The sequence below is a fragment of the Bos taurus genome, chromosome 9, assembly GCF_002263795.3.
Source record: "Bos taurus isolate L1 Dominette 01449 registration number 42190680 breed Hereford chromosome 9, ARS-UCD2.0, whole genome shotgun sequence".
In the NCBI taxonomy this organism is placed as follows: Eukaryota; Metazoa; Chordata; class Mammalia; order Artiodactyla; family Bovidae; genus Bos; species Bos taurus.
Genome location: NC_037336.1, coordinates 88,477,785 through 88,505,310, shown reverse-complemented (window position 1 = coordinate 88,505,310; position 27,526 = coordinate 88,477,785). Strand labels below are relative to the sequence as shown.

The following is a 27,526-nucleotide window of genomic DNA, read 5'->3' as shown; positions in this document are numbered from 1 at the left end:
AGTAGGAAGAAGGACTCTTGAAAGTATTTTGCACAGCAAGGAGATCAAACCAGTCAATCCTAAAGGAAATCAACTCTGAATATGTATTGGAAGGACTGATGCTGAAGCTGAAACTTCCAATAATTTGGCCACCTGATGTCAAGAGCCCACTCCTTGGAAAAGACCCTGATGCTGGGAAAGATTGAAGGCAGAAGGAGAAGGGGCCAACAGAGAATGAGATGGTTGGATGGCATCATCAACTCAATGGACATGAGTTTGTGCAAACTCTGGGAAATAGGGAAGGACAGGGAAGTCTGTCATCCTGCAGTCCATGGGATCACAAAGAGTCAGATATGACTAAACAACGAAGAAAGAAAGAAGTAGAATTTTCCACAAAGGTAAAATGCCAGTGTTTGTGCAAGAGTAAATAGGATTATCCTGCTTTGGTGTACAGCAGAAAAAACAATTAGATCAGAAAATCATGGAGCTAAAAGCAAGTTTATTGCTTATATTTGAGAACATTAAGTAACAGAATAATTGAGTGCCAGCTAAAAACTACATAATTAATTAGTAACAGAACTGGGACTGAAATTCAGATTTCTTGTCCAAGTTACCTTCTCTGAACAAGAACCCAACTCAATAAGGAAAGGTATCTGATGTGTCTCCTCTCAGATCATCATTATTAGGGTTTCAGCAGTTCAAATAACATTCCATTTGGGAACTGATGAGAAAGGAAATAGAAATAAAGAATCAAGGCATAATCTTACAGGTTGATATAAAACTATGGTTCGCTTAATTTTAAACAACTTGTCCATAATGCTATCAAAGATGAGGCAAGAGTTGGAATAGTTTATCCGAACAGATTTGGGATTTCACCAAGACAGCAAAACAGTTTTTATATCATCCCTTTGGTTGAAAGAATAAGCCAGTTCATTCTCGATAAATCACTTCCATCTGGTCACAAGAATAATTTCCCTTCAAAAGAACTACCCACTGGTTTTCAGCTGGTTGGTGGCCTGAAACATGAGAGGCATCCTTTTCATCACTGGATTTGCTGATGTTCAGCTCTTTGCACCAAGAGAAGGCTTCCTTTCTCAATGTGGTGTTCAGCCTACTGTAAAATTCCATGAATTCATAAGCATCGAAATGATACAAAATATAATGATACAGGAAAACAATCCCCATTCCCACCCACCCTCGTTTTAGATGATTATTTAAAAACATTATCTTTCACTGGATTTTTTCCTTTTCCTCCCGAGACTTCAACATATTAATAACTCACAACGTGACTGATCATCCACACAATCTCCTGGCTCAAATTGTCACTGATGGTATATATTTACTCATTTTTAAAAAGAATTTAATTACATGGTTACAAATTACGGGAAAGGCATAGTAACCTGAAATAAAAGCCATACTTGACTTGTGGAGCCCAATAGATCGGAGCTTAAATTTTGTCTCTGCCATTGACTAGTTGAGCAGCCTTGTGCCCAGTTACTTGAAATCACTGAGACCTGGTGGTCCTATATAAATAATGGAATAAAAATCTTTGCCTCTGGGATTTTTATGAAGATATCATGCCACATTATGAGTAAAGCACTTAATCCTGTGCCTGGAACATAGTGCTCCATAAATGGTATCTTTTTTGATTATGGGCTTCCCTGATGGCTTAGAGAAGGCAATGGCACCCCACTCCAGTACTCTTGCCTGGAAAATCCCATGGATGGAGGAGTCTGGTAAGCTACAGTCCATGGGGTCACAAAGGGTCAAACAAGACTGAGCAACTTCACTTTCATCTATAACATGCTTGCTATTCGCTGATTGTCAGTAATTATTATAAAATTGGGAATATATGTCAAAGAAATTTTGTTGAATTCTGCTTCTTGCTTCATATTTTAAACAGCTCTTTCTGATTTCTGATTTTTAAGACCTGTAAAATATTTTAAGACGAGTTCTAAATAGGAAAACATTTCAAATACTTTTTCATTTTTTTTAATTAAAAAAAAACAAACCAACACACACACACACACACAAAAGCCTTGTAGTGATAGATTAAGGATGAGTCATTCCATGTGCAAATGTGAAATCTTTTCTTTCTCATTAAGGACCCCTGGAAGAAATCAAGCTGGACAATAGAAGAATTATATTAAGTGAAGTCTGAAATGGGAAGAAAAAACACAGTATGATGTATCTCCTCTTCACTTCAAAAACAAAATCATGAAAATAAACCCAGTCATGTCTTTCACCAACTTTATGAAAAAGAAAGAAAACTGAAGGAAAAGTTAAAAAAAAAAAAACAAAAAAAAACGAGAGCATGTATTGTTAACTTTTTTGGGTCATGAACTTCTCCAAATAAAACATCTAAATTTTCGATGTAATAATAAGGCAATAATTCAAGATAGTGGGAGCAACCACAATGTAATATGGAAAGACTTGTGATTTTTGCAGGTGACAGGAACACAGATACTGCAAATATTGCTGGAATTTATGGCCAATAATCAATACTGAAGGAAATACGACTTTTCAATTAGAGATTAATAAAAAGAAAGATGAAAATTTTTTTTCACCCAAACTTATAGGTCACCTGAATTCTATCCCTGAAACCCTTGAATCCCAGTTGCAGAATTTCTGCATTGGGGATATACCAAGCCCAATGTTTATCTTCTTAAATGTAAGATAGAATTGAAATATTAGCTCCTTTAAATTTTCTGAATTATGGTGAAAATTAACTTGCTGTTACAGTTAAGAAAACCAGTACAGTTTTGCTTTTTCAAGCAAAGTTTAAGTGAAATGAAAAGCAATTATTTTTATTCTCTTACAAAGTTTTTTCTAGTGTGACTTTTCTATGTTGTTGCTGCTGCTGCTGCTGCTAAGTCGCTTCAGTCGTGTCCGACTCTGTGAGACCCCATAGATGGCAGCCCACCAGGCTCCCCTGTCCTGGGATTCTCCAGGCAAGAACAATGAAACACTATTTCTTTTCTCCACTTTTTCAGAATTTTATTTTCAAATTCACCTATGTTGATATACTTCTATGATTAACCACGGTAACATATGGCTACAAACATTACATTTAACAGAAAATTTTAGCCAAGAAAGGAATGAGGATACAGTTTTGTTGTCATTGACCTTACTGTGTTTTACCAAATCCTTGTTCCAGGATAATGATTTTAAAGTTGAAACCACAAGAATGTGTGTAGTCAACAATGAAAATTATACTCTGCCAGTTTTTCTTGCTGAAATCTCTGTACTAAATAGTACAGAAGAAAAATCCAGCCACTTTCCAGTGCTAATGGATCTCCCCCTTGTGCCTAAACTTTGTATTGAACTCAAGCAGGATTGAAAGTCATCAGCATATATTGTGAATTTTTTTTTTTAAAGAAAGGCAAAAAGTGACTTTGCTTCTCATATAAAGCAATTACTCAATGTTGAGAGTTTGGGCCTAAAAGCCAAATACAAGCCTAATAGAAGCAATTATTTCAAAGGACTAGAATAATTGGGTGGCTTCAAGCAATTCTCAGTAACTGAAGACTTGCAAATCTTCGTACTGGTTGTCTGAAGATGTTCCTATCAGCTTCCTTAATGATAGCAAAGATTTTGGACAATCTATATAGCAAAATAAAATACAATCTAGCTATATCATGAAATGTTTACAGTCATTAAAAATCACATTTTGAAGAATTAACAAATGGGAAACTGGGCACAATATAATATTGAAGGTATAAAGCAGTATTCAAAGATGCATCAGATCAGATCAGTCGCTCAGTCGTGTCCGACTCTGCGACCCCATGAATCGTAGCACGCCAGGCCTCCCTGTCCTTGTGCAAAACTCCCAATTATATGACATAGATTTCTTTATTCATTTAACAAGTACTAATTGATTTCATCGATTAGACTTTCAAGTAGACCCATTTCATCCTTCAGATTTCAATTTAAATAGCATCACATCAGGGAGATAAGAAAATTACTTCAAAGGCTAGAATTTGTCACCTACCAGCCACTCACTGAACAGCTACCCCGTGCTCAGTATTCTGTGTGAGGGGAAACACGGCGGACACAGTCAGTGGCTGCCCCTCAAAAATGTACAACTAATGGAAATCAACATTTTAGAAGTGTCTTCCATAAGAACAGATTTTCCTTTCTATATTTTAAAAGGTCTGAGAGTGGGGAAAATGTGACCCAGCAAAGAAAAGCAGGAAGGTAGGAGAACAAGGTCAACGGTGGTCTCTGATGAGATGGCTGAGAGTACTCAAGGCTCCTTGTAATTTAAAGATGAAGGGAAGAGGTCAGGGTTCATGGAATATTCAGACGGCCTCTAGGGGGTGCCAGACTGTTGATAGCTTTCAGCATGACTCCCCAGGGAATCTGGCTTTGCGATTGAATGTAGTTCAAGTTGACCAGAAATAACTTCTCCTTTTCCAGTAAAATTGTAAGAATGTGACTTAGGTCATGGATTTAATAGGAGACCAAGGATTGTAAATCAAATATTTATGAGTCCCAGATCACTATTGATCAATATGAGTCCCAGGTCATCCTATCCAAAAGTCTTCCATTCCTCTACCAGGAAAAAATTATGACAAACGAGGGCTTCCCTGGTGGCTCAGAGAAAAAGAATCTGCCTGCAGTGCAGGAGACTGAGGTTCACACTCTGGGTCAGGAAGATGCCCTAAAGAAGGACATGGCAACCCACTTCAGTATTCTTGCCTAGAGAATACCACGGACAGAGGAGCCTGGTGGGCTATAGGCCATGGGGCCACAAAGAATCGGACATAACTGAGTGACTGAACACAATATCAATTATTTAAAAACGGAAGAAAAAATTTTTTTAAACAGTACAAACTTGCTTTTTCTTAGAAATGTAAAAAACATGTCTAGGCATGGAGAAACACCAAAATCTTAACAGGAGTACTGGTGGTGGTGGAATAACGTCATCATTTTTCTCATTTTCCCCCCGCCTTACTCACTTTCTATAATGTCAAGGTATCATATCAAGTATCAAGGCATCATACTGTGAGTGTCAGACACTGCATGGGCACTTTACCAAGGTAATAAAGCACACATGTGTAGAAGTAGTCAGTCTCCTAGACGCCCCACACCCCAACTCAGTCCAGCAAAAACAGTCAAGAGTAGAGGGGAGAAAGTTTTGTGCAGTTAGAGGCTTGAGAACAAGACTCAGTGAGGGCTTGGGCAGACAGAGCTATTAGGAAAATGAGCAGGAGAGGGAATTTTAATAAATCTAACTCTGAATTGTATTTTCCATTCACACTAGGATTTTCTTAAAACCTAAGTAGAGTTTGAACTACATTGGTGTTGCCTTTTGCAGTGGGAATTTCTTTTCTAGAAATAAAACTTTGAGGTTGAATAACGTGGATTCTGGCCATTAAAGAGTTCAAAAGGATTACTGCATTTGTATCAAACACCAAAATGCCACCTCAAATCCGGGAGGTGGGTCATCCCAAGAAATCTTGTTCATTTGCTGTTTAATCGAAAAGTAACATAAATCCATGGAGTATGTGTGTGCGTGAATGCTCCTCTGTACCTATGCCAAACACACAGATGCTCAGTTGTGTCTGACTCTGCGACCCCATGGACTAGGACCTGCCAGGCTTCTCTGTCCATGGAGTTTTCCAGGTAAGAATACTGGAATGGGTTGCCATTTCCTGCTCCAGGGGAATCTTCCCAGCCCAGGGATCAAACCTGTTTCCTGTCTCCTTCATTGGCAGATGGACTCTACCACTGGCCCATGTGTGGTATAACCACCATTTTCTACCTATTTACCTACCCTTCTTACACATTTTTATTGTAATATACCTACAAGATACTGGATCTATGTCTTGTAATATACCTGTAAGATACTGGATCTATATCTTGCTGAAAAAGTGCTGCATGAAATTTACAGACTGCTTTACCCAGGAGTTACTTCATCCTTAACCAAGTATGTTACTGTTAAGCAGTGGAAGCAATTGAAGATGCTATTTCGGGAATGTTTTCCAAGACCACTGAGCTCTTCAGTGGAAAATTCACCCTCAGTTGACCTCAGAGCCTCAGCCTCCTCCTACATGCTCCTCTGTACCTATGCCAAACACACAGAGGCCAAACTTGCTGGGGCAGAAACAGGTGGGGGACCGGGAGAAGACTCTAGGCAGAGCCCTGTCTTTTAGGCCGGATGAAGATGGTCTGAAAGTAGATTGTGGTCATGGTGGCATAACTGTGAAAATACTAAATCTTAACAGGAACACTGGGGGTGGTGTACTGGGAGTACACTTTATAGAGTTCACCTTTAATCTTCCCTTCTTGCCCTTCCTCCACTGAAAGATAAAACCGATGAGATTTTTGATACACTTTACAATTCATTTTATTATTCTGGTGCAAGAAAACATGTCCAGATTTATTTTCAATTTCAGGTGCAAAACAAACTGACCTGAAATTTACAGTGATCACCAATAAATGTGCAAGATTATAAAAAGTGAATTAAATCGTTGGTAGTACAAAGTCTACACAGAAGAATCTTTCCTATCTAATGGATTTTTTTTTAAGACTGCACAGCAATTCTGTTCATTTAAAACACATATGTGTTAAAATAATGTATTTCAGCTGATTATGGATAGCACAAACAGAATGTAAAGATATTACCTTTCCTCAAGTACTAATTGTTTTATTCTGTTCAATTTTGAGTTTCCAACCACCCTTTCCACAGACCAAAATACAAACGCGTGCAAATGATAGATATGGAAATGAAAGAAAACCCAGTAACAAAATTAAAAATTATAATAACTTATGAGGTAAATTTTACTTTCACGTGTTCGGATATCAGTTAAGAAATGCCTCTCTTTACAAAGCATACTTAAGATGTATATTATATTATCACTGAGCCCTTAGAGCCCCAAATCAAGTAAAATTTCATGCCTCCTAGAATATTAAATACCATGCAGCATAGTATTTTTTAAAATGTTAACTTATAAAGCAGAATTGACTTCTATTTCTGCCTAATTAAGTTCATTAAAACCATCTGAAATGATACCTTTGACTTGAAATAAGTTACTGAAATTCCAACATCAGTGTTAACTTATCTGTAACCAGTGCACCTAGCCCCAAAACAATGTAGTGGGGCTAAGCGTTCAAACGAGAAAGCATCAGAGAGTGTACAAATCACCACCGAGAAGCCAAGCTTCCCAGAGGTTTGTTGGGGCTGCCGAGTGTCGGTCAGATCTTTCTATACAACTGAAAGTTCCTACACCAAGTCAGAGTGGACCATCAAACTGAAATACTCCGTATTTCCCAGCGGTCAGCCAGTTGGGCTCAGAAGCTGTGAGCTGTTCACCTTGCCCGGGCTGCAGACCAACCTGAACCTCAGCCTTTAATGTTCTGATGCTGCACAGAGGTGCAGGGTGGAAGCCACTCAACGCCTCATGAAACGGAACGGTAAACTCCCATCTTCTGTCACCCGTCAGCTTCCTATAATTCAAGTCACCCTTGAAGAAAATTAAATGAGCCTTTTGTAGTGCAGCATGTAAATCAGGAGCGACCTGAGACACTGCACTGAATTCATGAGGCAGAGTCCAAAATATATGATCGAGGTAAACCCATCTGCCCGTTTTAACATGGTCTTCCCAGTCAACCCCACATTGGGACACCCACTTATTATTAGAATGCTTTAGTTGTTTGATTATCCAATTAAAATCGTGTAGAGTAGTATCAGAAACAAACCATGGAATCGTTTTCCCATAAAAATGGATCTTAGTTGCCAGTTTAGAGGACAACAAGAAGTCAGCTAATACTAAGTCTGTAATAAGTTCAAACCCAGAATTATCCAGAACAATATCCACTCGAGTAACAGATTCTTTTTCTCTTGTTTTCTTGCAATTGCTTAGCAAGGACCAAAGACGATCCATGTCGTTCACTAAAATGAAAGGTTTTAGGTCTTCCAATGAATTCATTATATTGGTCTTCTGAGAAATATGTTCCCCACCTGATAGAGACAGATCACACTTATTTCCCCACAGTGAAATCTGAAAAAGAAAAAGCACAATACATGTACCCTTCTTTTGAATAACCAATTAAAAAAAACTCTATTACGTAGGACATAATGGGAGGATGCTAAAAATGTTCATAAAATTCATTTCTACAAAACTCAATATAAAATGTCCATCCAATCTACATTTTCTCTAATAATGCTGCATAAAAAAAGCTGTGGCCTCTACTTTCAAAGCATATCCAGAATCTGGTGACCTGTACTACCAGCTTGGTCCAGACCTGAGTCGTTTCAGTAACAGAACTACCTATTTCTACCCTTGTGCCTTCAGTCTATTCGCAGAAGTAATTCTTGACCTAAGTCATGTTATGTTACTCCTCTGATCAAAACCTTCTAACAGCTTCTCATTTCAGCATGAGTAAAAACCAAAGTCCTTGTCTTTGCTTCAATGCACCCTGGCTTCTATGGGGGGTCCCTGCAGCCCCTCTCCTCTCTGCTCCTCATTTCCTGAAGCCTCTTCCCCCACAGTGTCTCCCTGCTGTTAAATGTATACCAGTTTACTTTTCAACAATTTAAAAAAACAAACAGACTCAGGAGAGTTACATTTTTCTTAGGTCAATATTATTTGATCTCTCATTAAACAACATGAATATGTAGCCACGGAACATACATCACCACTGGTCAAAGTCAACTTGAGAGTAAAAGTTGCTAAGAAATTAGAAATCTACACATAAATGATCAAAATTTGTCATTAGAATAATTAGAATATTAGAATAATATAAATTATATTTACCTGAAGAACTTTAAAAAATTCATTTTTCAGTTGATTTTCATCTAGGTCTTCGATAGTTTTCCTCAACTCTTGCAGATGAGTACATAAGGCAATGATAGATTCCTGAGATTCAAAGAAATTTTGGTCTTTGAATTCTTTAAATATATCAAAGTCATCGATTGGTGGACTAAAATAGGAAAAAAATAATAAGTGAAACATTTCTATCACTCTGTACCTTTTTTTAAACATTTGAGTAATTGCAGTTTTTTAAAGGAAAGAGAATAGTAGCAACCCATCCAAAAAATTAGTGGTGATTTTTATTAGGTATAACACAGACAAGTTACACAAAAATAATCAATTTACACTAACTAAATAAAATTAAATAAGTTATGCAAAAATAAATACCCAAACTCATTTTAATTAGTTGTCAAATATACTGGAAGTATTAAATAATTATAGGGACTGTATCCATAATTATTTATCCAGTGGGTTTTTAGGAAAAAGGGGAAAGAGAAACAGAATTTCATGACAGTTTAACAAACATTTTTTCGGGTGCTCAGTGTGGCTCAGGCTCCAAATAACAAACATATGGATATAAACAGAATAGTTGAATATAATATAGTAATTGTAAAGGAGTCAAACACAGAATATTACAGGAACCCAATGACTACTTGCTATAAAGCAGACAGCACTAATGTAAATCTTATTGTAATGATGACTTTTGATCATTTATGTGTAATTTCTAATTTTTTAGCAACTTTTACTCCCAAGTTGACTTTGACCAACGGTGATGTATGTTCCATGTCTACATATTCATGTTGTCTAATGAGAGATCAAATAATACTGACATAAGAAAAACGTAACTCAGAAGGTATACATACTAGCATAACAGACTTTACAGAATCTGATCTTCATAATTAGCTACTTTTTCCAGGGGTCTCCTACCTTAGGATAAAAAGGCAATATGGCAGATGCAACGGGATTCATTAAAATCAAAATCAAAAACATGCCAGAATTTACACACCCCAGTGATGGCTGCCTCCCTCCAGTCAGTGAGGCAGCCTGGAAAGCTACACCTTAGCCCAAGAGCGCTGCCACTGCTCAAAGCACTTTCGGAATGCCTCTTTGGGGATTTTCCTCAGAACCTGTTATTAAATGTCCTGTCAGCGTCGAGTACTGCTCAAAGCACTTTCGGAATGCCTCTTTGGGGATTTTCCTCAGAACCTGTTATTAAGTGTCCTGTCAGCGTCCAGTATTTTCATGCTTTGGAGTTAACTTGTTTTTGGAAACAGCCAAAAGTCACTCACAGCAATTTCAGTAGAATGAAGCATGTAGATCAAATGGAATAAAACATTTTTGGTCAAAAATGAGGAGTGACTAAATAATAATGAGACTAATCTCGTTTTGAGGTTTGTTAACTGGCTCTGAAAGAAGTTTCAAAGAATTAAAAGACTTTTGTAGCAATGGCAGCATTGCTGAAATGAATCAGTCTCTCAAGGTGAGGTAAAGGGATCAATGTATTTGGATGCATGGGTTCCACTGTGGTGGTCAGCAAACTGCAGCTTGCAGGCCCTCTCTGGCCCACTACCTGTTCTGTATGATCTGCAAGCTCAGAATGGCTTTTTTGAAGAGTTGAAAAAAAACTGAAAAAGATTTTGTGATACACGAAATTCAAAGTTCAGGGTCCATAACTCTGCTGTTCCTTCGGAACACAACCATATTCACCTACATACTGCCTGTGGCTGCTCTGGCACCGCTAAAGCTGAGGTGTCTGAGAGCCTAGAATACTGACCGACTGGCCCTTTACAGGAAAACCTGCAGATCCTCGTTTGGCCTTGTGGCACTGATTGTGGGATTTCCGCTCCCCAGCCAGGAACTGAACCTGGGCCCCTGCATTGGAAGTGCAGAGGCTTAACCAGTGGACTGCTGGGGAAACCCCTTGAGACTTGCTCCTTACACTTTAAGAGAGCAAACTCCATAGCTATAAATGATTTCAGAGAACTTAAAATGTTTGCCACTTTAGAATCTACTAGAGCTGTATGCATTGGCAACCCACTCCAGTGTTCCTGCCCGGAGAATCCCAGGGACAAGGGAGCCTGGTGGGCTTCCGTCTATGGGGTCGCACAGAGTTGGACACGACTGAAGCGACTTAGCAGCAGCAGAGCTGTGTATGTGTACACACTTGACCCAGGGGTTCACTCCTAAGTATACACCCAACAGAAATACACACAGATGTTCAAGAATATGTGTTTGAATGTTTGGGATCCAAAGGCAGCGTGTGGGGGCCTAAAGTTCTGCCTTTTGATCTGACCACTAGGGACACAGCATGTTCCGGTAAAGACTGCTGAATACTTAAGAAATATGTACTATTCAGCATGTATATCACACTTTAATAAAAGCTTAAAAATGTCTGCCATTTTCTCCGTATTTTCATTTTTCAGTATCTGAAGCATATTTAAATTTTACATATGGCTAAAACTTTGAATCTTAATTTAGATTTGCAGACTATTCAACCACTTAACTCTAAAAAACCCAAACTATACATCTTGACAAAGAAAATTCAAAATATGTTTCAGTGTAAGGGGCAAAGTCACCAGAAACATATCTTAAAGCTAACATGTGCTTTCTGTGCATGTGTGCTAAGTTCCTTGAGTGGTGCCTGACTTTTTTTGATCCTATGGATTATAGCCCACTAGGCTCCTCTGTCCATGAATTCTCCAGGCAAGAATCCTGGAATGGGTTGCCATTTCCTCCTCCACGGGATCTTCCCGACCAGGGATCGAAGCTTCACCTCTTACATCTCCTTCATAGGCAGGTGGGTTCTTTACCACTAGTGCCACCTGGGAAGCCCCTATGTGTGCTTTGGGATCCTGTAAAAGCCAGAAAGATACCCTGGTGCCTCAGAGATTAAAGCGTCTGCCTGGAATGCGGGAGACCCGGGTTTGATCCCTGGGTCGGGAAGATCCCCTGGAGAAGGAAATGGTAACCCACTCCAGTACTCCTGCCTGGAGAATCCCATGGAGGGAAGAGCCTGGTAGGCTACAGTCCATGGCGTCACCAAGAGCTGGACACGACTGAGCGACTTTCCTTTCCTTTGGTTACTCTGGATGGGTCACTGACCCAGGATAGGAATTCTTCATATAAGAAACCTAACAAGTTGGACACTTAAAAACTACTTCAAGGGCAGGGATAAATTAGGAGTATTTGTATGCAGGTCAAGAAGCAACAGTTAGAACTGGACATGGAACAACAGACTGGTTCCAAATAGGAAAAGGAATACGTCAAGGCTGTATATTGTCACCCTGCTTATTTAACTTATATGCAGAGTATATCATGAGAAATGCTGGACTGGAAGAAACACAGGCTGGAATCAAGATTGCCGGGAGAAATATCAATCACCTCAGATATGCAGATGACACCACCCTTATGGCAGAAAGTGAAGAGGAACTCAAAAGCCTCTTGATGAAAGTGAAAGAGGAGAGTGAAAAAGTTGGCTTAAAACTCAACATTCAGAAAACGAAGATCATGGCATCCAGTCCCATCACTTCATGGGAAATAGATAGGGAAACAGTGGAAACAGTGTCAGACTTATTTTTTGGGGCTCCAAAATCACTGCAGATGGTGACTGCAGCCATGAAATTAAAAGACGCTTACTCCTTGGAAGGAAAGTTATGATCAACCTAGATAGCATATTGAAAAGCAGAGACATTACTTTGCCAACAAAGGTTCGTCCAGTCAAGGCTATGGTTTTTCCAGTAGTCATGTATGGATGTGAGAGTTGGACTATGAAGAAGGCTGAGTGCCGAAGAATTGATGCTTTTGAACTGTGGTGTTGGAGAAGACTCCTGAGAGTCCCTTGGACTGCAAGGAGATCCAACCAGTCCATTCTGAAGGAGATCAGCCCTGGGATTTCTTTGGAAGGAATGATGCTAAAGCTGAAACTCCAGTACTTTGGCCACCTCATGCGAAGAGTTGACTCATTAGAAAAGACTCTGATGCTGGGAGGGATTGGGGGCAGGAGGAGAAGGGGACAACAGAGGATGAGACGGCTGGATGGCATCACTGACTCGATGGACGTGAGTCTGGGTGAACTCCAGAAGTTGGTGATGGACAGTGAGGCCTGGCGTGCTGTGATTCATGGGGTCGCAAAAAAGTCAGACACGACTGAGCGACTGAACTGAACTGACTGATGTGATGACGATGCCAGCTTTTGTCTCTCTAGATAAGAACTTTGTCCTGATTTTCACACTGACCTAGACAGCTGAGTGGTGTGAAGGGGATACATACAGGATTTGAGCAAAATAGACTTAGATTCAAATACAGGCTCTCCTGAGTGACTTGAGCTACTTGATTAAACTTGAGTCGGACACGACTGAGCGACTGAACTGAACTGAACTGATGGGATTAACAGATACTACTACTATACATAGAACAGATAAGCAACAAGGATTTTCAGTATAGCACAGGGAACTATAGTCAATATCTTATAATAACCTATAATGGAAAATAATCTAATATATGTATATACATATACACACACACATACACACAGATATATATGAATCACTTTGCTGTATACCTGAAACTAACACAATATTATAAACCACTGTACTTCGATTAAAAAAAACTACTTCAGTGCTAGCTCCGCTGTAGGACAGCCCTTCTTTGTACTACCTATAACCTGAGTATCAGACAAATACCTAGATCTTCAAATATTTGCCTAAGAAATCCCCTTAGGAGAGTTTCACACCTCTGACTCACTAATATTCTCGTTTCTGAACTTCAAGCTGAATGTTGCCTTTTATCTATCCCTTTTATCAAGCTATTCCTGGACCAATGGTTAGCAGCACAGGCTGGGCAGAATCTCCCTGGGGCGTGGAAAGAAAAATCTATGTACAGGCCCCACCATGGACAAATAACACCATTAGGATTTAATATAACAATTTCAAAATCTGCATATTTAAAACCAAACCAAAAAACTTTTGCCCAACTGGGTGATAAGCAGCTGGGTTTGTAAGCTTCTGTCCTAGATTTTTCACTCTGAACTGGATCCACTCCAGAAATAGAAACAGCATTGCTTTTACTTCTCTAGTGTTCGAACTCCTCCAAGCCTATTCAGGGCGCCACTCAGTGTTTCAACACTTCGGCAGCTTTGTCTGACACATGCGTATTTTCGAGAGTTATGAAACCATCACCCCGAACACCAGACTAACCTCAGTCCTGAAAAGATATCCAAATGCACTACTTGTTTGAGGAGGGGGCTTATCTGATTTGCACAGACCAGGCTCCAATACTGGCTCTACCAGTTACTCACCACGCAGCCTCGGAAAAGATACTAATCTTTCTGAGCCTCAGTTTCCTCCACTGTAAAATGGAAACCACAGCACCTATGTCACTGGGTTGCAAAACAACGAGAACTGAGCCGGTATTCAGTACCTGACAGAGTCCAGTGCTTGCTAGTCTTTTGCTTGGCTCTGGGTGCCAGGTAATATGCTGTATTTTTACTGAGTGTATTCTGCTTTTAAAGCACAAGACCTAAAACACACTTATTCAGCAAATACTAAAAAAAGTGTGACCTTATAATAATTTATAAAGATTAAAACAGAAAAAAAAATAGACTCAAGTTTACGCATGTTTCCCTAAGTAATCTTTTTATTTTACTTTCAGCGCTGGTTTAAGTGTCTTCAAGTATCCTACGCTATGTTGAGGAATGGACACCAAAGGATTCCTCTTACTCAGCAAATCTGTATTTCTGTAACCTGTGAGCTAAAAGTATGATCCACATTACATTTTCTTCTATTCTGTAAGGCAGTTCTCTATCATAATTTTCCTAGGGAAAAATTAATTAGTGTAAATAACCATAAAAAGTTATTCTGGAACATGTATTTAACTTTGAGTCCTTTTCTAATCTAGCCATTAAAAACAAGAGTGGAAAATTAAGATAGTGCATCAGAACAATGCAGTTCTATTGACTGTTCTGTTGACTTCCTTTAGCAAATTAATTCTGACATATTATCTATTTTTAAAAACAAAACATATGCTTACTTTGTCCATCTTGACTTTTTACATAAATAATTATTTCAAATTAACATTTTTTTGCTTATTAAGAACAATTTGTTGTATTCTTCAAATTAAATTTGTAATAATTTTTTATTTTTATATAACTTCTAACTAATTAAAAGTTCTTATAAGAACTTTTTTATAATAAAATTTTAAATTTAATTATAAAAATTAAAAATTATAATTTATAAATTATTGATTACAAAAAATTAAACTTTTTATAATTAGTTCCTACTTCAGATATTCAATCTTAGGTCTATTCTAAGCAAGTGGATAATAACTGCCAATAATCAATTACAACAATAACATTTGCAGAAATATCTAATAGCACCATTAATATCTGCTGAACTGAATTCAGGCTTCATTTGGCTTTTATTTTAAAAATTACCATTTTATAATTTTAAAGAAAGCATAAATTATCTACATTTGTTATTTGATGGTTACAAACTTACCTTTGGATAATTGCTTCATGAATTCTACGATACATGTAGCATTCTACAAATAGCCACGGTGAGAGAAACCACCTTGGTTTCCCATCACTTTCATTTAAAAGACTCTGTTGATATTCTAGGTACTGATTCCATATGTCAGTATCAACAAACTTTTCAACCAAAGGAACAATCGGTTTATCTGTTTGCAATTCATTCCGTAATTTCGAAAGAAGAGAAATTGCTTTCTTTTCAGCTTCCAGGCCTTTCTGTAAAAATATGGGTGGGGGGCAGTTTTTATATATATATATATATGTATATAATATATATACACACGTGTATGAATAGTCTACACTAAAATCAGTTTATATGTAGTTATCTATAACTATAAATATATATATATGTACACACATATATGCATAATTCCTCTAGGGTAACAAATTTTTATGGATCTAAATTTAAGAAGGAAAAAATAAAACATTTCAAAACTACAATTTATGTCTTTCACAAACGAATAAACATTTAAATTTAGAATTCTTAAGTTGAAAAATCAAAGAACACAAACAGATCTCATTTCGACATTATCTTGCCTTAGCTAGTCTGCCTTTTTTTGAAGTTTCATGTCATGAACTTACCTCCAGGTGAAATGACCATTACCACATATGGAAATCTGCTTATTGTGTTTGTTAAACTTAACCACAAAAGAATTACGTAAAAACACAATTCTTACCTCTCCATGTTTCTCGAAAAATTCACTTTTATGTCGATGCAATGTATCAATAGCTTTGGTTAAGATCTGAGGTGATCTGTCTTTAACTGAAAGATATGCAAATGATCTAGAAAAGAGTCACACACACAGCCGATTATTCAGTAGCATTCACACTAGAAGACTGTCATCTTTCAGTTTTTGGAACATCTCATCTAAATTTAAATTCTTTTGCAAACAACTCCTGTAAAGTAAACCAGCATTGCCCAACTCCTGGAGCAACTCAAGAAAATCAGAAAACCTCTCTGAGAGTGTTAGTTGCTCAGTTGTGTCTGATTCTTTGCAACCCCATGGACTGTAGGCTCTGTCCATGAGATTCTCCAGGCAAGAATACTGGAGTGGTTAAGCCATTCCCTTCTCCAGGGGATCTTACCCACCCAGGGATCAAACCTGGGTCTCCCGCATTGCAGCCAGATTCTTTACCATCTGAGCCACCAGGGAAGCCTGGAAAACCTCTCTGGTGTATCATAAAAACTAAGCATGGTTTGTGCCTCAAATCTCAGACTATTCCCTAGAGTGTTTAATCATTCTTATCCTTCTTATTGTATTCCTTTTCTTCTCCTTAACCAGAAACTAGTCTAACAAAGTGGTAAGACAGAAACAGAATTATCCTAAAAGTCAAATAGGCTTTCCTCCTAGGTTTATTATTTACTAAATGACCTTTCCTACCTAGAAAGGTGAGGCAATGGATATAAAAATGCCTGAAACACTTTACAGTGCAGAAGTATGTAGGACAAGACATTTACACCCCTGCTTCTCTTTGTCTATATTCCCAGCCAACATTAATTGTTTTCAAAGGTTTTTCTTGCTGCCTTCTTTGCTTTCCCAGTAACTCCTTTCTTCCTCTCTGACCCTAAGCAAAATTAAGGCAAGTTACCATCTTGCTTTCCCAACCAGAAAATGAGAGATTTTTTAGAAGTGTCAGAGATGAAGAAAGCTGGAGATGAGGAAAAATCTGAGTATACCTGAATCAAAAATTAAATATATTCTTGATTTTAGCCATACAAAAATCAAGATTTACAGATTATCATTGAATGTATTATTAGTTTAAGGAAATATATAGTCCGGATAGAAAAAAATTTTAGCACTGTTAAGTTTTTAAATAGAAAGCACAAAACAACTTATCAGTTCATTTATGTCTTCAGATCACCAGAGACAATGTAAAAACAGACAGTTGCAATACTTCTGTCCAACTTTCCTATGCTAACTTAAATCTGAGATCATCACACTTATAAAAACTCAAATATCTTATTCCAATTTTCAAAAATAGGATTATATGTCCTGAGTATTTCTTCAAGAGCCTTCCTCAAATGTGAACCATAAAGCTTAAAGGAAAAAAATTGCAAAAATGTTTTCTGATTCTGTGGGTTTTACAGTGAACAGGTTTTAATATCCATGAAATGAAATGAAGTCGCTTCAGTCATGTCCTACTCTCTTCGACCCCATGGACTGTAGCCTGCCAGGCTCTTCTGCCCATGGGATTTTCCAGGCAAGAATACTGGAGTGGTTGCCATTTCCTTCTCCATTGGATCTTCCACACCCAGGGATTGAACCTAGGTCTCTCATATTGCAGGCAGACTCTTTACCATCTGAGCCACCAGGGAATAGTAACTGCTCTGATCAGAATTTAACTTTTAACAATTACTACTGCTGCTGCTGCTCCTAAGTCACTTCAGTCGTGTCCGACTCTGTGTGACCCCATAGACAGCAGCCCACCAGGGGCCCCCGTCCCTGGGATTCTCCAGGCAAGAACACTGGAGTGGGTTTCCATTTCCTTCTCCAATGTATGAAAGTGAAAAGTGAAAGTGAAGTTGCTCAGTAGTGTCCTACTCTTCGCGACCCCATGGACTGCAGCCTCCCAGGCTCCTGTGTCCATGGGATTTTCCAGGCAAGAGTACTGGAGTGGGTTGCCATTGCCTTCTTGGAACAATTACTACTAAGTCTTTGGAAAAACACAAAGAACACTAAATCAATTGACATTTGAATTTTCCAAAGCAGCAGATACAAAAAGTGACAGTTCTTTGAGATTTTACTTAGTTAGGTGTTAAGTAACTCAGTCGTGTCTGACTCTGCTACCCCATAAACTAGGCTCCTCTGTCCATGGACTTCTTCAGGCAAGAATACTAGAGTGGGTGCCATTCCCTTCTCCATGCTGCTGCTGCTGCTAAGTCGCTTCAGTCGAGTCCGACTCTGTGCAACCCCATAGACGGCAGCCCACCAGGCTTCCCCGTCCCTGGGATTCTCCAGGCAGGAACACTGGAGTGGGTTGCCATTTCTTTCTCCAATGTATGAAAGTGAAAAGTGAAAGTGAAGTTGCTCAGTCGTGTCTGACTCTTCCCGACCCCATGGACTGCAGCCCACCAGGCTCCTCCATCCATGGAATTTTCCAGGCAAGAGTACTGGAGTGGGGTGCCATCGCCTTCTCCGCCCTTCTCCATGGGATCTTCCCAATTCAAACCCAGATCTCCTGCATTGCAGGCGGATTCTTCACCATCTGAGCCACCAGGGAAACAACTTAACTAGAAAGTATTGCTGTTTTTCTAGCTGCTACATTTCCTCATAGGTTTATATCTCCAAGAGTAACGTCTCAGGTCCAGGGACTTGGATGAAGGCAGATATACCTAGGACTCAAAATTTAACGATGCAGACACTCCCTATATTTGCCTGAAGCTGAGTAAAATCTTAAATTCAGGGCCTAAGGTGCTTCTCTAACCTCAATCCATTGCTGGTACGGTCAATTTTTTCCAAGTGTTCTTGAGTTTTGCAATATTTTGCAGTAAGGACACAACTCAAATGTAAATTGGGCCTTCCAATTTGTATTAACAGGTATATCTGTATGCAATCTGTGACTTTTAAAAAAGCAAGACGGTACAGTCGTGTCCGACTCTTTGCGACCCCATGGACGGGAACCTACCAAGCTCCGCGGTCCATGGGATTTTCTAGGCAAGAATACTGGAGTGGGCTGCCATTTCCTTCTCCAGGGTATCTTCCCAACCCAGGGATCGAACCCGGGTCTCCTACATTGTAGACAGACGCTTTACCGTCTGAGCCACTAGTTAAAAAGTATATTTGTATGCAATCTATGACTTTTAACAAAGCAAGACGGTACAGGTACAATGGGATTACAAATTATAATGGGATTACAAATTAATCCGATTAGCGAAAGGAAGAAACATATTTCTCTATAGATCTCAGATCCCTAACTTTTGCAGAGAGCTTTAAGCATCCCCCTCAAAAGGTAGGTTTATTAAATATGGTTAGAGTCACGCGCTGCTACACTTCTGAAAGGGGGCATAACACGCTCAAGACAGTCATGCGTGAGTTAAAAAACAATAATAATAAACAGTATCGAACCACTTTAAAGACGCAGTAACTGTTCGATACAAATTAATGCAAGGCAACCAACATCCCCGAACCATCACTTGTAGAGAGAGGTAGGGGTAAACCGAGATTTCCAGTCGGGATTCGCAGTCCGTTCCCGTGTAGGCAGGCAAGAAACCACGAATCACACAGCAAGGAAGCTGCAAAGACAGTCCGAGCCTGGAGCCCGGCGAGCGGCCGCCTAGCCCTCGCCTCCCCGTGAGCCGTTAGAAACCGAGCCATAGCCCCTAGGGAAGCGGAACCCGGCGGCGGACTGGAACTCGCTGGCGGCGGCTGAGCAGGCGCCTCCAGCCCGCCTCCGCTTCCCTCCCCCAGTACCCACAGGTTCCCCACGAGGCTCAGCTTTCCGCTGCAGCGGGGAGGAGGAAAAGGAGCCGAGAGAGTGGCCGAGGAAAGCGACACGAACCCTACGTCCCGCGCCGACAGAGACGCCGGAGGCCCCGCCATCACCGGATTCCGCGCTCCTGACTCCAACGCTCAGGTCTCACCCGCCGCAGGAGAGGAGGCGGTGCTCGCGCGAGGGAGGAGCCGAGAAAGCGAGGGAGGAGGGTTTAAAAAAACACTTTTGAATGAGGAAACTTTATTTGGTGCCTGTATAAGAGACAAACAATGGCCGGCTCCAGGACCTAGAGATATCTTCCGGGGACGAAGGCGGGGACAGCTGAGGGCGACGAGAGGAGCGGAATCAGGAAGCGGGCGGAAGGCGGAAGCAAGCAGGCACCGGGACGTCTCAGAGACCAGGGAGCGGCTCGGGTCGCGGCGGCACGGGTCACGTGGTCCTGCGGTCACGTGGACAGGGCGACTCACGCTCCGCTGGGGCCAGGATCCCTGTGCGCCTGCGCACTGCCGGGCGCTTGCTGGTACACCGGTCGGGATTGGGACTGGCTGCGGGGAGCGCGCCGGGCTGCGGCTGCTGCTCGGTCTCTGGTCTGCGGCCGGGCCGCGGAAGCTCGCGCGTCCTGCGCATCCCTCTTCTCGTCCAGCCGAGAGGTTAGTGCACTGCCTTGTTCTCCGAGCTTGTATGGTCCTGCACATTGGTGCCCGCCTTTGCTGCCTGCCTGAATGTCTTGGGTCACATGTTTCACCGGGACCGCGGAGGTCCCCTGCCTGTTACGGTGATCTTTGGTCGACTTAGTTGGAAGTAAAAAGCATTCCATCCATAACACATATGAATCTTTTTTTTGAGCCAGTGCACAGCGGTAACTGCAAAGATCATTTTGAGCAGCTTAAGGAATTGGAAGGCATGCTCCCAGATTAGCGCCTCTTAGCCATTGAATTGTAGCCTAGTTGATACAGTTTTCTTAGTTGGTGTGTTCTTAGAAGTAGGAAATGCATCCAAGAAATTGCATATTTAGGGATGCATGTTTCTGAATATTTCATTCAGAAAATATGAGTTGAATACGTATTGTGTGCTGGGCACTCTGGTCACAGTAGACACAGCTGAACAGAAGGCAACTCTATCCTCAAGGAGCTTATATGCCACAGGAGAGAGAGACAAAAATCTCCTTTCCTCTTTTGTTTCTTCCCGTTATAGCATTGTGACTACTTACTGTATATTTTGTAACATCAAGACTATATATTATAGCATCGTGACTATTTATTGTATATAATGGTGGTTTACCGCATATATTATCTGTCATCCCCACTGTGATGTAAGTTTCAAAAGACAGGGATTTTTGTCTATTTTATTTTCAGCTGTGTTAGCAAGTAGAACAATGTCTGGCACATGGCAGGAACTCAGTTCATAACTTGTGTGAGTTAATAAAGTAAGAACACGAAGTATTGGTAAATGATGTTAAATGCAGTGGAGAGATAGAAAGTGGAAAAAGCTAGTGCTGCTGTCTTTTTTTTTCTTCTTCTTCTTTTTTAATGGTTCTTTTTGCCTATGCTGGGTCTTTGTTTGGGCTCCTCAACTTCTTTTCCCTGCAGCATGTGGGATCTTAGTTCCCTTATCAGGAATCAAACCCAAGTGTTCTGTATTGCAAGATGGATTCTTAATCACTGGACCACCAGGGAAGTCTCTGGTGTGCATTTTGAATGAAGTGGTCCAGGAAGATGTCACTGCCTAGGAGGCATTTGAGCAGAGGTCTGAAGGATGTGAGGGAATAAATAGGTTTACAGACACCTGGGAGAAGAGTGTAAGGGTAATAAGTGCACAGATCCAGATGCCAGAGTGACTGGAGCAAAAGGAGTGAGGGGGAAAAAGCTGTAGGAGACATTAGAGTCGTGGTAAAGGCCAGAGAAGGGAGGACCATGCAGTCCACGTTAAGGTCTTTGGCTTTTATTTCAAGTGAAGTGTGAGGCCATCATTAAACTTTACAAAGAGGGAAGAGAGAATCTGACTTTGTAAATTAGTAAATTTGGTTGCAATATTCAGAAGAATGTGAAGAACAAAGCTGGGAACCCAGTGTGGATGCTGTGACAGTAATCCCTGAGCAAAACAGCAGCGTGGACCAGGGTGGTGGCCGGGTTGTTGAGGACCGGTCAGAGCCAAGCCAGTGGGACTTGCTGCCGGACTGGGTATGGAGAAGGAAGAGAAGCGCCCAGGTGGCCTGCAGGTGAGGGGCCTTAGCAAATATAGGATGTATTTGCTACTTCACGAGTCTGGGGAGACTGTGGGAAGAGTAGGATTTGCAGGAAGGTTTCAGAAGCTCAGTTTTGAGCCTGTTACAGTTTTCATGCTTGTCGGAGTAGTTTAGGGATAAATATTTGCTATTTATCAGTGTGTAGGTAACTATATCAAACTGTGAGATTGGAGGAGATCAATGGGAGCTGGGAATGGAGAGGAAATGTGGCCCAAATTCTGAGCTTTGGTGTGTTACATTCTTGGAATGGGAAACCAGCAGGAGAGACAGAGGTGCACCCAGCGAGGATGAAAAGTGGCGAGTGAGGTAGGGGGTGGAGTGGTCCACTGTATCCCATGTTGCTGGTCAGTGAGGGAAAACGAAGGCTGAGAAGTCTGATGCAGAGGTCATTGCTGGCCTTGATAAATGGGTTTTGGTGAAGTGTTAGGAATGAAAGCCTGACCGGAGCAGGTTCAGGGATATCAGAGAAGAAGCAATGAAGACAGGTGATAAAACTGCTTTTTTGAAGATATTTTAAAAGCTGCAGGTTCTGCCTCCCAAATATCACAGGGACTCATCCTTGTCCTCATCCTTTTAAAGGGAGATAACACATATGCGGTGATTTCAGTGTCTCCTTTGGAATTGCAAAGGCCAGGGACTTGCTTCCAGCTCTGCATGGCTGACTATAAGCAGTCCGCCCCAGTAAGCCCCCGTTTCCCCTGTGAAGTACCTCACGGGATTGTTGTGAGGTGGAGCAGAGGATTTGCTGGGTACCAGGTACTCAGGAAGCAATGTCTTAGTCTCTGTCAGTTCCTCCTCTACATTTTCACCGCAGATATGTTTCTTAGATGTGTATCTGACTGTGTGCGTCTCTCGTGAAAAGCTCTGCCTTCTCCCTGGTGGTGGAAGCTCGTTAGCATCAGTACTCAGGATCCAGCCGCTTCGGGGAGGCAGAAGCTGCACGTTGTCAAATGAACTGTGTACCTGGTGGGGGTGGAGGGTGGTAACTTGTTGATCCCTCTGCCCTTTTGAAACCCAGTTCAAATGTCACCTCTGATAAGCCCCATCCACCCACAGCCAGAGGTTCCTTTCTCTGCACCTGAGAGCAATTGATACGTAACTCTGTTATGTACTCATCACAGTTTACCGTTTCCCCCACTAGATGCTGAGTACTGAGATTGTTGTTATGTATCTGTATTTCCAGCCCCTAGCATGTTACTTTCTTAAACAATTGTTATTGATTTCCTACCACTGCTGATGCTAAGTCTCTTCAGTCTGTCGGACTCTGTGTGGCCCCATAGACTACTACAAGCTTACTTTTTTTTTTTGCCTGCTACGGGATCTTAGTTCCCCAACTAGGGATCCAACCTGTGCCCCTTTCCACTGAAGTGTGGAGTCTTAACCACTGGATGGCCAGGGAAGTCCCTCCAGGCTTACTTTTAAAGAACAGATGTTTTAAACTGTAAATAAGAGGGGAGATTATTTACGTACAGTATTTCTATTGGGTGGGTGTGTGTGTGTGTGTCTCACAACCTTTAGTCCTACTGCCATGCCCAGCCCCACCCTGAAAAGCATGTTCCCCTTCAAGAATCAGCTTGAATCTTTCTGGGAGCCTTTCCTGACTCTTCATGTAGAGTTAGGAGCCTTCTATTGTAGTTCTTTGGTGGGGCCTAGGGCTGCTCCACTCAGTTATAATGAGGCGTTTGCACACGCCTGTCTCCTTCAGGAGACCATTAGCTTGATGGTAGGAACCCTAGTCTTCCATGGGTGTATCTCTGGTCCCAGCTCATTGCTTATCTTATTGTAAAGGCTGAATACGTTTTTTTGGCCTTGGCATTGGGGATCTTAGTTCCCTGACCAGGAATCAAACCCACACCTTCTGCAGTGGCAGGGCAGTCTTAACCACTGGGCAGCTAGGAAAGTCCCTGAATACATTTTGAATAAAGGGGTTTAGAAGTACTAATTTCATTTTAAATAGTTGATATGCTAGTGAAGTAAATGAAGAGATCCTCATTACTGTTTTGTTTTGTTTTGTTTTTTGAGGTCCTTTTCATGTCCTTGTAACCCTCCAGAAAGAAGGCCAGAAGTTGACTACAGGTGATGGAAACATTAAAATTTATTTTTTTAACCTTTCAGTAGGCTTCAGTTGGAGAAGGAAATGGCAACCCACTCCAATATTCTTGCCTGGAGAATCCCATGGACAGAGGAGCCTGGCAGGCTATAGTCCATGGGGTCACAAAGAGTCGGACACGACTGAGTGACTAACAACAACACACTTCAGTAAGATGTATCTGTTTTGCAAATTGTTTTACAGAAATATACCTGTTACCCAGGAAAACACTATATGTGTTTTTTTAATTAATTTATTTTTTAATTGAAGGATAATTGCTTTACAGAATTTTGTTGTTTTCTGTCAAACATCAACATGAATCAACCATAGATGTACATATGTCCCCTCCGTCTTGAACTTCACTCCCACCTCCCACCCCATCCCACCCCTCTAGGTTGATACACAGCCCCTGTTTGAGTTTCCTGAGTCATACAGCAAATTCCCATTGGCTTTCTATTTCACATATGGTAATGTAAGTTTCTGAGTTACTCTCTCCACACATCTCACCCTCTCTCGCCTCCCCTCCCCCCATGTCCATAGATCTGTTCTCTATGTCTCTTTCTCCATTGCTGCTGCTGCTAAGTCACTTCAGTCGTGTCCAACTCTGTGTGACCCCATAGACGGCAGCCCACCAGGCTCCCCCGTCCCTGGGATTCTCCAGGCAAGAACACTGGAGTGGGTTGTCATTTCCTTCTCCAATGCATGAAAGTGAAAAGTGAAAGGGAAGTCGCTCAGTCGTGTCCGACTCTTTGCGACCCCATGGACTGCAGCCTACCAGGCTCCTCCATCCATGGGATTTGCCAAGCAAGAGTACTGGAGTGGGGTGCCATTGCCTTCTCCATTGCTGCCCTGCAAATAAATTCATTAGTACCATCTTCCTAGATTCCATATATATATGTTAGTATATGATATTTATCTTTCTCTTTCTGACTTACTTCACTCTGTATAATAGGCTCTAGGTTGATCCGCCTCATTAGAACTGATTCAGATGCCTTTTTATGGCTGAGTAATAGTCCATTGTGTATATATACCACAACTTCTATATCCATTCATCTTGTATGTATTTTTTTAAGTTTTTTTTTTTTCTCAACTTGGAACTTTGAATTCTTGTCTTTTAGCTTGGGTTATGGTAATGTCAGCCAGACTTCTCAGAGCCCTGGCTGGATCTCGCCATATTTTGTCAAAAGCATGTCAGTGCCAAAGACTTATTCATCAAATGTTAAAACCACTTAAGGAATTTGAGACTGCAGCACGCACAGCCCTGACAAGAAATCAGAACTTGGATTTATTCTTTCCTGATGCAGCAACTGGTGGTTTGAATAAGTCTCAGATCCTGTGGATGAACCAGAAAATATCAAATACAAATGTACTCCCTCCATTCAACACTGCGTGTTGCCAAGATGGAAAAGCTCACCTTCCAACCAGGAACTCTGTCAGTACTCACAGGAAAGTGACTCACAAACCAAATCTGCTAGGTTCTAAGTGGTTTATAAAAATATTAAAGAGACATTCCTCATCTGTGTCCACGGAAACAGTTTCTAAACAAGACTTTCCACAAATCAAGAGACCACTGAAAGCTTCGAGGACCAGGCAGCCGTCTAGGACCAATCTTCCAGTTCTGCCTGTGAACGAGGTAAAAACATGGGTGGTGGTAGCGCCTCTGTTCTCTGATGATCTCCCTGAACCCCTGTGTGTCCCAGCTTGGCCTCCCTGCCAGCATAGGAGAGCACCTGCTCAATGCTGCTTTCAGGGTCTTTGAAGCTTAGTAGTACAACCTGTTGGAGAAGGCGATGGCACCCCACTCCAGTACTCTTGCCTGGAAAATCCCATGGACAGAGAAGCCTGGTAGGTTGTAGTCCATGAGGTCGCTAAGAGTTGGACACGACTGAGCGACTTTACTTTCACTTTTCACTTTCATGCATTGGAAAAGGAAATGGCAACCCACTCCAGTGTTCTTGCCTGGAGAATCCCAGGGACGGGGGAACCCGGTGGGCTTCCGTCTGTGGGGTCACACAGAGTCAGACATGACTGAAGTGACTTAGCAGCAGCAGCAGCAGCAGCACAACCTGTTACCTCCAAAAGGAATCAGCATCGTAATTAGAGGAATTAGTGGTAGATATAAAGGGCTTCCCAGGTGGCTCAGTGGTGAAGAACCCACCTGCCAATGCAGGCGACACGGGTTTGATCCCTGGGTTGGGACAATTCTTGGAGGAGGAAATGGCAGCCCACTCCAGCATTCTTGCCTGGCAAATCCCATGGACCGAGAAACCTGGCAGGCTACAGTCCATGGGGTCACAAAGAGTTGGATGTGACTGAGCAGCTGAGCACGCACTCACCATATGTATAAAGGCAAAATAGAGGCAATTAAATATAAAAATGTAGTTTATAAAAGGATTAGTTAGTGGCCTAAGGAAATTTTGGAAAAGATTAGTATTAAGTTCACTTTAGGAATAGTGCTATTAAAAAGCCCCCACTTATGGAGAAGGAAATGGCAACCCACTCCAGTATTCTTGCCTGGAGAATCCCATGGACAGAGGAGCCTGGTGAGCTACAGTCCATGGGGTCTCAAAGAGTCGGACACACACACACATAAAAAAAAAGCCCCCACTTAAAAAAACTCAAACTGTAGAAATTCTATATTAAGTTTAAGAAAAAAATTTTAAGTTAACTGTGTAGACAGGTAAGCACTTCTAAGCTGATGATGACTGCGTGGGAGCAGGTGGCAAAGGACGTGGCAAGTTAGAATTGAAAAAGCAGAGTCAAGGTCTTTGCTTTTTTATCCTTCGAAGGTTGAAGGGGGTCCCTGTTATGAGGTTTATGGGAATTTCTCTACAATATACTTTTCCCCACTAAATGGTAAATATTTAAGGTGAAGATCAAGCCCTTCATTAACATGTGTATCTTGCATGATACTTAAAACTATGCCTGATACTTAATAAATGTTTATTAAACTGAAAAGGATGGAAGAGAAGCAAAGGAATCTTAGATGTCTGTATCATCAACATTAAAAATAGGAGTGTCAAATATTTAAAATTTAATGAGACATTCTGAATCTATCAGAAAACAGGTTAGGGTCGAAACAGGTTAAAATTTCGATTTTGAGAAGTAGACCCTGAGCATATAATTTGGTGGGTTTTTGTGTGTGTGTGTGTGTGTTTTTTTTTTTACTGTGAGGTTGACTTCCTTTAAAAATGTGTACAGGCCTTCTTGTCATATCCTCAGGTTGTAAAGTTAGGGGCTGATTAGTGTTAGTCACTGAGTCGTGTCTGACTCTTCGTGACTCCGAGGACTATAGCCCGCCAGGCTCTTCTGTCCATAGGCTAGCCCAGGCAAGGATACTGGAGTGGGTTGCCATTCCCTTTGACATGGGATCTTCCTGACCCAGGGATCGAACCTGGTGTCCTACACTGCAGGCATCTTCTTTACCATCTGAGCCACCAGAGCTGGTAAATGATTTTTATTTGGATTCTAGCTTTGTTTACATTATTGTTTTGTTT

At 41.1% G+C, this 27,526-nt stretch overlaps 2 protein-coding genes across 10 annotated transcripts in view; one reads left to right on the top strand and one right to left on the bottom strand.

The window, feature by feature from the left end:
* Window positions 1-458: 458 nt before the first annotated feature.
* On the bottom strand, window positions 459-19,869 carry ARMT1 (acidic residue methyltransferase 1). 3 transcript variants are annotated; one of them, XM_010808686.4, is made up of 5 exons: window positions 19,762-19,869; window positions 15,939-16,044; window positions 15,233-15,477; window positions 8,742-8,907; window positions 459-1,093 (listed from the first exon to the last, which is right to left on the bottom strand). In XM_010808686.4, exons 1-5 carry the CDS (start codon window positions 19,800-19,802, stop codon window positions 1,091-1,093), a joined length of 561 nt encoding a protein of 186 aa, XP_010806988.2. In that variant the 5' UTR covers window positions 19,803-19,869; the 3' UTR covers window positions 459-1,090.
* Window positions 19,870-20,195: 326 nt separating this feature from the next.
* The window catches only part of RMND1 (required for meiotic nuclear division 1 homolog), a 35,891-nt gene continuing 28,560 nt past the window's right edge, over window positions 20,196-27,526 (top strand). For 3 of the 7 annotated variants that reach the window (XM_005211056.5, XM_059889771.1, XM_059889770.1), the window contains exon 1: window positions 25,578-25,662. Coding sequence is in view for 3 of the 7 variants with exons in the window: in XM_005211051.5 (XP_005211108.2) it covers window positions 25,156-25,662 (507 nt within the window). In the remaining 4 variants the exon portion in view is untranslated. 7 annotated transcript variants of the gene reach the window in all.

Coding starts and splice junctions, on each gene's coding strand:
- ARMT1 (XM_059889817.1), bottom strand. CDS start 15,267: ATGTATCGTAGAATTCATGAAGCAATTATCCAAAG. Junction 8,908..15,232: donor CATGAAGCAATTATCCAAAG/GTAAGTTTGTAA, acceptor TTCCTATTTTAG/TCCACCAATCGATGACTTTG. Junction 7,986..8,741: donor AATTTTTTAAAGTTCTTCAG/GTAAATATAATT, acceptor TTTCTTTTTCAG/ATTTCACTGTGGGGAAATAA.